This window comes from Electrophorus electricus, chromosome 8 (assembly GCF_041902795.1).
Source record: "Electrophorus electricus isolate QZ-2024a chromosome 8, ASM4190279v1, whole genome shotgun sequence".
In the NCBI taxonomy this organism is placed as follows: domain Eukaryota; kingdom Metazoa; phylum Chordata; class Actinopteri; order Gymnotiformes; family Gymnotidae; genus Electrophorus; species Electrophorus electricus.
In genome coordinates, this window is record NC_137504.1 from 2,965,001 (window position 1) to 2,975,000 (window position 10,000).

A 10,000-nucleotide genomic window follows, 5' to 3' on the forward strand; every position below is an offset into this window, starting at 1 on the left:
TGAATTTGTTTCTTTTGATTCGGACCAGTTGTAAAACCTCTGTGGCAGTGAGAGGTGGAGGTGAGTCCCAGCCGCACATTCCACTCACTGGGACAAACGCCGAAGCCAAAAACAGAAACATTGAATTTGACAAACACTGTGTTGATATAATGTTCAACAGGAACTGTTGAAAAATATCACAGATCTGAATTAAGCCAATTTATATTATTATTTAAAATCTAAAATGGTTTCTTAATATTGTCTATATCTAAAATGCTCCAGACTCCTGTCACTATAAAGCTCTGGAACGATGAGAGCTGAATAATGAATAGGGTTTTCTTCAGTAGCCTTCCCACTGAGTTCACTAACACATACAAACCTGTGCTCTGTCAGGACAGATCGAACAAAACATCACACACACTCACAAACTCTCTTACGCACTCACACACACATAAACACAAGTACAAAGGAAAGTTGAAAATAGTCTGGGACAAATAACTGGAAGACTGGAAGAACCACCCTGAAAATACCAACTCAGTGAACACAGCTTGGACATAAAAATGTGAAAGATTGTCTGGAAACCTTGTGTACTTTACTACAATTCTCAATCTCTCTCTCTTTACACACACACACACACACACACACACACACACACACACACACACACACACACACACTTCCAGCCACCAAGACAGTGAGTGAACCACACAGACATGCACATACACACGCACAAACACACACACCTGCACATGCACACAAATAGAACCATTTATCACAGCTGTGATTGTAAAAAGTAATATATTTAGTTTTATCTTTAGAGTATTATCTTTAATATCTTTAGAGTATTATCTTTAGAGTAATAGCTTTAGAGTATTACCTTTAGCATATTATCTTTAATATCTTTAGAGTAATATCTTTAGAGTATTATCTTTAATATCTTTAGAGTATTATCATTAGAGTATTATCTTTAGAGTAATATCTTTAGAGTAATATCTTTAGAGTAATATCTTTAATATCTTTAGAGTATTATCTTTAATATTGTTAGAGTATTATCTTTAGAGTAATATCTTTAGAGTATTATCTTTAATATCGTTAGAGTATTATCTTTAGAGTAATATCTTTAGAGTATTATCTTTAATATCTTTAGAGTATTATCTTTAGAGTAATATCTTTAGAGTATTATCTTTAATATCTTTAGAGTAATATCTTTAGAGTATTATCTTTAATATCTTTAGAGTATTATCTTTAGAGTAATATCTTTAGGGTATTATCTTTAATATCTTTAGAGTATTATCTTTAGAGGGGTTTCTTTAGTCTGGTCTCACTCTATTTATCCTTTTAAATGGTTATTCCTAACCATGTTCATTGATCCTTTTGTAATCTTTTTAAGTAAGTTGAGTGATGATTTGGCAATACGGTAGCTAATGCACAGCATACACTGTGCAGACAATGTGTACTGATTGTGTGTGTTGTGAGAGATACAGAGCTGTCAAAGCTTGAAACAGAAAGCACTTGTGTGTGACATCAGAAGAAAGTGGTTCTGCCCTTGATTTAGGACTCATCATGTCTGTGTGTGTGTGTGTGTGTGGGTGTGTGTGTGCGTACGTGCGTACGTGCATGCGTGCGTGTGTGCGTGTGTGTGTGTGTGTGTGTGTGTGTGTGTGTGTGTGTGTGTGCGCCCATGCTCTATTGTGTTTTACGTCTTCCTCACACATGGAACATTAGTAGTAGTATCCAATCAGCAGTGCCATGACTTCTATTGTGAGGGTCTCATCTTCCCTATCAGCTCTGCCCCACCCTGGTGCAGATAGCTCTGCACACCCATGCTACTGGAACTGGAGCTCCCTTTGCACAACATACTGACCGTGGGCTGTGCGTCTCCACACCCAGGGTCTGACCCGGAGGAGAACGTTAGAAGCAGACCACAGTCTGGGTCTGCTGCTAAAATAGAGTACACAAGGGACAGGTGTAAGCAGTCAATCATCAGGTGATTAGGTTGCGAGCCACCTGTGTGTGTGTGTGTGTGTGTGTGTGTGTGTGTGTGTGTGTGTGTGAGTGAGAGAGAGAGACAGTGGGCGTGTCCCTCGAGAGATGTGCACATCAGGAAGTCTTTTTTTCTCTGCGTGAACTAATTATACAAACTGAGCAAAGTTTAATGAGCAAATAACATTACCTCACAGTCTCTGATGAGCTGAAATCAAAACATTTCTCACTGTTAGTGGGGAAAAAGAGAAGGTGGAGAATGTTGTCATGGCAGTTTACAGGATGGGAAGTCCTGAACCCCAGAACCAACACTCAGCACTGCGCCTCGTAATGGAAGGCGTATAAATAACCACAGAGGCGGGTGAAATGCGCAGGGCTGTGATTGGCTCTTGGAGAGTCTCAGGCTGCAGCTGTGGTCAGAACAGGAGGGTTCATCACAGAACCTCCACACAGAAAGACTGCAAAGTGAGAAGATTAGCCTGAGCCTGACCTTCAGAGAAGTGATCAAGTAGATGGGACTGATAGCTCTCTTTCTCCATCTCTCTCTCTCTCTTTCTCTCTCTCTCTCGGTTGCATGGCTACTGCATTACTCATTGCACAGTTCATTGGCTTAATACAACTCTAAAACGTGTGGATCAGCAGGGTGGTAGTGGTGCTGGCAAATTAAGTTCAGACTGTGGGCCTGCAGTAAGGGGATGTACTGGGATGTACTGGGATGTACTGGGATGTACTGGGATGGTAATATTAGGCTACAGGCCGTTACAATTGCCAATAACCTTCACGTGTGTTAATGCTTGGACATCAGTTTCTGTTATACAGAAACATCTTAACGTGTTTTTAGCATATAACAACCACACGGTAGATAATGGCTTGTAGTCCATAGGCGAGCATGTCTAGCCCTGATGCGTCTCTTGTGTGCTGAGCGTGGAGAGTGCACTGGCTCCTCTGAGTGTGTTAGTGCACGGCTAACTCAGCTGGATTAATATTCAGTGAGTGGTGTCTTGGGTACAGTAGATTATATCAGGCTTCACTGAGATGGAGCAGCATATGTCCCTGATAGGTCATTTCTGCTGAAGTGGTTGCATCCGTGTGTGTGTGTGTGTGTGTGTGCGTGTGTGTATGTGTGTGTATGTTTGAATGCAGGGATTTGTATGCTCTCTCTCTCTCTCTCTCTCTCTCTCTCTCTCTCTCTCTCTCTCTGTTTCTGTCTCTGTTCCTCTCTCTCTCTCTCTCTCTCTCTCTCTCTCTCTCTCTCTCTCTCTCTCTCTCTCTCTGTCTCTCTCTGTTTCTGTCTGGGTTTCTCTCTCTCATTCTCTCCTTCCATTCTCTCTCAGCTGCTGTCAGCCTGTAATGGATCACCCACCTTCCCATCCTGCCTGCACAGCCTGATAACACAAGCCCAATTTTGTGGCTATCAGCCACCACCATCATATGAATGGGGTGTAGTGGGGGTGGGGTAGGGGTAGGGTGGGGTAAGGTTTTATAAGAGAGAGAGAGAGAGAGAGAGAGAGAGAGAGAGAGAGAGAGAGAGAGAGAGAGAGAGAGAGAGACAGACAGAGAAAGAGAGAGAGAGAGAGAGAGAGAGAGAGAGACAGACAGAGAAAGAGAGAGGGAGAGACAGACAGAGAGAGAGAGAGAGAGAGAGAGAGAGAGAGAGAGAGAGAGAGAGAGGGAGGGAGAGAGAAACAGACAGACAGAGAGAGGGGGGGAGAGAGAGAGAGAGAGAGAGAGAGAAAGAGAGAGAGGGAGAGACAGACAGACAGACAGACAGACAGACAGAGAGAGAGGGCGAGAGAAAGACAGAGAGAGAGAGAGAGCGAGAGACAGACAGAGAGAGGGAGAGAGAGGGAGCAGGGTAGGGTGAGAGATTGATATAGAGAGACATTGGAGTTTGTGTGTTTCCTTGAAGTCGGGGATATCGTCAACAATCACATTTCTTTCCTTCAGCACAAATTAGCATTTTTATTAGCATATCTCAAAGAGTTGAGTAGATTTATTGAGTGTAAGTGTTTGTGTTTGTGCTTGTGTGTGCGCGTGTGTTTGTGTGTGTGTGTGTGTGTGTGTGTGTGTGCTTTGTGTGTGTATGTGCTTCTGTGTGTGTTGTTTTTGGTGTGGAGTGACCGATAACTCCGATCTGTGTCGTTTGCACAAATGTGCATCAAAGAAAACAGGTAGAATATAAACATCATAAACTAGTTGTTCTTACTCAAAATCCAAAACCTGTGCAGGTGATTATTATGAAGCCAGTTTAAAGACAATTTGTTGCTGAATTGATTAAAAAGGTGATTGGCCAAAACTGATTGAGTAACAACTCCTCCAGCCTGTAATGTCCATGTTCTGAAGCTCCCAGAAGGTTTCATTGGTTCGTGCTGTGGAAGGGCACGTTCTGAATGGCACCTGTTTCCACGCCAGCTCCTTTAGGATTAGCAGATGGTGTTTGAAAACATTGACTGACAGATGGAAAAATGAATCACAATGGTCAGAATGAAGGTGTCAGTGGACAAATAAGCATGGGAGCTGAGTAATGTCTTTAGAAACTGCAGAGTGTAGTGAAAACAAGATGAAGGGCGTGGCCGTAGATGAAGGGCGTGGCCTAGTGTAGTGAAAGCAGGATGAAGGGCGTGGCCGTAGATGAAGGGCGTGGCCTAGTGTAGTGAAAGCAGGATGAAGGGCGTGGCCTAGTGTAGTGAAAGCAGGATGAAGGGTGTGGCCGTAGATGAAGGGCGTGGCCTAGTGTAGTGAAAGCAGGATGAAGGGCGTGGCTGTAGATGAAAGGCATGGCCTAGTGTAGTGAAAGCAGGATGGTATAGATGAAGGGCGTGGCTGTAGATGAAGGGCATGCTCATAGTTGAAGGGTGTGGCCTCACACAGCCATAACTCCTCTTAGAAAGAGAGCTGGAAATGCATACTTGCTCTGCTTTCCTATGTGTGCTGTTAGGAATTTGTGTGTGTGTGTGTGTGTGTGTGTGTGTGTGTGTGTGTGTGTGTGTGTGTGTGTGTGTGTGTGTATGTGTGTGTGTGTGTGTGTGTTCTCAACCAGATTGGGCTCTAAGCTACAGTATCAGAGGGAATGGATCTATCTAAATAAATAAATGTCTGGGTCTGTTTCCCATATCCTAGTATTCTGTCTCCATCTGTGACTTAACTGAACATAAGGAGTGTGTCTTATAGAAGCACTGATTGAATCAGTGCTGTGTATCTCATTCCTTACAGCGGTCAATACCACTGCACAGTCAGCAGGGAGTAGGGAGATCCCCAAAACATCTACTCCCAATTTGACTAATTAGTCTTAATTAGAAAGTCATGCGTATATTGTGGGGGGTTTCTGCTTCGGTGCTGAATGGAGGTTATTCCAGGGTGGTTGCCAGGTCATGCATGGTGAAGCGTTTTATGCTCTCTTCAACTGCTGCCTGTTTTCTGTGTTCTTTCATCCACTCTGCCTTCCAAATGATAAAGCCAAAGCGTAAAGTCAATAAAACAAAGATTTATGACCTTTATGACCTTTTTGGGGGATTGACGTCCCATTTCTCTAAAGGTAACAAATCTGCTCTGTAACCAATTTCTTTCTCTCTCTTTTTCTCCCTCTCTTTCTCTCTCTCCTCCATGTCTCTCCCCACCCTTCCCTCTCTTTCCCTCCTCTCTCTCCCTTTGTTGCTTTTCTCTCTCTCTCTCTCTCTCTCTCGCTCTCTCTCTTGCTCTCTCTCGTGAATTGTAATTAACAACTAAAGTGATTAACAGAATAGTCACCATGAAAAGTGCTAAAACTGTGGAGAAAGAGAGCAAAATATAAAAGAAAAATAAAACATGTATAAGAAAGATTTGCGTATACTTAGCATAACCTCTCAAACACTCACGCACACACATTCAACAACGCACTTTTATACATACGTGTGATGACATATCTCTCCTGCTGCCTCCCTCCCTCTCCCCTTCTCTCTCCCTCTCTCCTTCTCTCTCTCCCTCTCTCCTTCTCTCTCTCCCTCTCTTCCTTTTTATTTATGCAGGTAGCATTGTGTACCTGGGGATGATGGTGGGAGCATTTTTCTGGGGTGGGCTGTCAGACAAGGCCGGCCGACGACAATGTCTGCTCATCTGCATGTCCGTGGATGCTTTTTTCGCCTTCCTGTCCTCCTTCGTACAGGGCTACAGCACCTTCCTCTTCTGCAGGATGTTCTCGGGCTTCGGGTGAGTGCTTGGCCCCGTCATTGGATAAAATCCGGCCATGCAAATTATGAAGGCTTAGCCTCATTTTCTTGTAATAGAGGTCAGAGTTGTGACCCATGCCCTAAAGGAAAAAGGTTAAAAGTTAGAGACCTGTAGGAGTCAGCCAATGAATTGTCATCACACCTACCTAAATAAAGCACAGTTCCAGTTCAGGAGAGTCATTCGCCAAGTCGTAGGAGGCTAACCCTTCAGATTATGGCAATATGACATGTTACAGTTTGGGTTTCTAAGGTAAGTAGGTTTTAATATAGATGTAGGATCAGTTTGTAACCTTTAGAGTTAATGCATCAGTCAGAATTGATGTATTGGATCACCACTGGCAGACAAATGTCCAGAGACACATTTAACATTAATAATCTGCATAAATTCAGCCTTATACCACTGATTGTGTGTGCTTGTAGTGTGCATTCCCTTAAGGAACACAGCAATGTTTCAGAAACCTGCTGTGTTTGCATATTTCTGACGTTCTTGTGTTGTGACGGCTCTTCTCTGGGCAGCCGGCGGGGGGTGTGTGCATCTGCTGGGTGAAGCTCTTTAATTAACCTCCTACCCAGAGCTGTGTTTCTCATTTAATTCTAGAGTGTTCTTTTACAACACATTAGGGAACAGTTTGGTGTTTGATTGGACTAAGGCAGACGTTTGACCTCATTTTGACCTCAGGTGCTAACCATGGCAATAAGGGTCCACTGATGCCCTGTGGGGTCTGTGTTCTTAGAGTAACAGACACACATACACACACACACACACATGTGCGTACACACACACACACACACACACACACACACACACACACCCTCACATCTTGTACAACTTTCAATCTGGCTCCATACTGAGATAACGACTCCTCTGTGGATGTCGCAATTTCAACCAGACCACACACTCTTTCTGTCTACTGACCTGTCTGTCTCTCTTCCACTTGCTTTCTCTCTTTCTCCTTCTCTCTCTCTCTCTCTCTCTCTCTCTCTCTCTCTCTCTCTCTCTCTCTCTCTCTCTTTCTGCCTGAGGCTCAGTTAAGTTAATAACAGATCATGCCTTTGTATTGCCAAAGCTTGGCTTACATGGTATGAAGGTATTAAAGAATATTAATACAACAGCAATAATACTACTATAATAACACAACAATAATTCTAATATAACTCTCTTTTTCTCTGTCTGTCTCTCACTTTTCTCTCTCTCTCTCTCTCTCTCTCTCTCTCTCTCTCTCTCTCTCACTTCTCCTCCTTTTGATGTCATGTCTCACTTGAGTTATGGTCTAGTGCTAGAAGGTTAAAACAATTGAGTGGTCAGAGTTCCACTACAGAGACACTACAGACACTACAAAGGGGGGGCAAGGCAGTGTGAGAGAGAGACAGCGTGAGGGAGAGAGACAGGCAGAGGGAGAGAGACAGCGTGAGGGAGAGAGACAGCGTGAGGGAGAGAGACAGCGTGAGGGAGAGAGACAGCATGAGGGAGAGAGACAGGCAGAGGGAGAGAGACAGCATGAGGGAAAGAGACAGGCAGAGGGAGAGAGACAGGCAGAGGGAGAGAGACAGCGTGAGGGAGAGAGACAGGCAGAGGGAGAGAGACAGCGTGAGGGAGAGAGAGCGTGAGGGAGAGAGACAGGCTGAGCAGGGAGCTTTATTGCTTTATTGCTAGAGGGTCTTGCAGTGTGTTGATTTTCAGCAGTGCTGCATCATCAGTCCCAACCCCCATAGCTGAGGTCATCACAGAGGGCAGAGGTCATTCTGAGTCACTGACCTAATAAAAGACTAAATTCACAGTATTTACTAGGTGCAAATTCTACATTTACTATGTGTAAATGTTAAATTCAAAAATTGCAAAGTGATGAAGGAAGATATCTTTTTATCCTTTTGTGATACACTAATGTTCTTCTGTGGCTGGAAACCCATAAGGCGCGCGCGCACACACACACACACACACACACACACACACACACACACACACACACACACACACACACACACACACACACACACACACACACATATTAGCTCCTCATGGTGAACCATACTCACCTGTACAGTTAGCAAATCCTAACTATAAGTGAGATGTGGACAGGAATCGAGGGAAGAGCAAAAACAGAAAATAAATATTAAATAATAAATCAAGAATAAACAGGTCAACGGTGTGGCACACACTGCTTCTCTGAAGTAGACGAGTCTAACACACTCTGTTTGGAATGTTTCGGCTTCTTGTGTGATTGGTTACCCGTAATTCCGTGCAGGATTGGCGGGGCGGTGCCTATCGTGTTCTCGTACTTTGCGGAGTTCCTGGCGCGGGAGAAGCGCGGCGAGCACCTGAGCTGGCTCTGCATGTTCTGGATGATAGGCGGGATCTACGCCTCTGCTATGGCCTGGGCCATCATCCCTCACTACGGTGAGTGACAGTCCCTTCAACCAATCAAATAGCGTCGTCTTCATTTATACATATCGCCACATGTTGTTTGGTGACGCTTTTGAACCCTGATTTTGCCAAGTCGAATCGCAGCTTTGATCACAGATTGGGTAGGCCAAAGCATGGAGCGGAATTTGGACTCGAACGTGTCTCTTTGTATTGGTGTGTTGGTTAGTTGCAACTCTAACTAAAATATGTTTGGACAAAAATAAATGAGCAGGTCGTGACGTGTCTCAGTTATCGCGAGTCCCACGTTGATGTCCTGGATTTTGTATTTCACATCAGAATTGTGCAGCATGAGTTTGCTTTATAGAAGAAGGCAATTAAACATTGCATCATCGTTACGTCTCCATGACTACGGCATTCAACAGGATTTGCGGGATTGGTGTGCATTTGAAATCCACTCCTCTTCATCAGTCACTAAAGCCGAGGCCCTTTTTCCAGGTGAAACTGCTCTGTGTGACTGCCAAGGTGTTTACGGACCAGTGTCCAATCATCACAAAGAACGGGGGACGGCACAATCAAATCATTAAAGGTGTACTTTAACAAAACAAAAGCTAATCCCCTTTATGGCAGAATAATCCCAGGCAGAAGGGGTGGTTATCTTTGAGTTGTTAAAGAGATTACGATTCATCAGGGGAAGAGTAGAGAAGGAGGGATGTGGTCTCACAGGGAGTATGGGCGAGAGAAAGAGGAGAAAGAGGGGAGGAGAGGTCATTGGAGGGGAGGGGGGAGGGGGAGAAAAGGGAGCACATGATTAATGTGGGCTGTGGTGAGGATATTTAAGGGGTGAAAACAGACAATACCAGTTGTGAGTGAATACAGAGAGGTGAGAAAAGAGAGAGAGAGAAAGAGAGAGAGAGACTGAGAGAGAGAGAGACCCAGAGAGAAAGACAGAGACAGGGGGAGAGAAAGAGAGAGACCACGTAAAGCATTAAAGGGAGAAGAAGTGAAACAAAAGGAGTGAATAAAAGGGAGGGAGAGAAAGAAAGTAGAGAAGGAGAGATGAAAGGGGTGGGATAAAACAGAGGAGAGAGAGAGATATAGAGCACCAGGGAGAAAGAGGGATGGAGAGAGAGAGAGAGAGAGAGAGAGAGAGAGAGAGAGAGAGAGATAAAGGGAAGTAAAGAGGAAGAAAAGACAGGAGGGGAGCGAGTTAGCAGTCTGCAATTCATCACTGACACGACTCAGGAAATAAGAAGAGAAAAGGGAGAGAGATAAAAGCATGATGGAAGGATGTAGGCGGAGGAGTGGAGCCCTCTCCATCACTCTCTCCATCACTCCCTCCATCACTCTCTTCCACTTAATCAGACCTAATTAGTTTTTCTCCTTCATCCTGACCTGGAGTTCTATAAGACCTCGAGGCTATACAGCTATACAGTCCCAGCTGCACCAGTCTGGTATACCTCTTCTGGACTGG

The 10,000-nt window shown here is 44.3% G+C and overlaps 1 protein-coding gene across 1 annotated transcript in view; it reads left to right on the forward strand.

Moving 5' to 3' along the window:
• Nucleotides 1–10,000, forward strand: part of LOC113573687 (synaptic vesicle glycoprotein 2C) — a 42,063-nt gene that overhangs the window by 15,122 nt on the left and 16,941 nt on the right. The window contains exons 3-4 of the mRNA XM_027004101.3: nucleotides 5,967–6,147; nucleotides 8,411–8,562. Of these exons, the coding sequence (XP_026859902.2) occupies nucleotides 5,967–6,147; nucleotides 8,411–8,562 (333 nt within the window). The remainder of the gene's footprint in view (nucleotides 1–5,966; nucleotides 6,148–8,410; nucleotides 8,563–10,000) is intronic.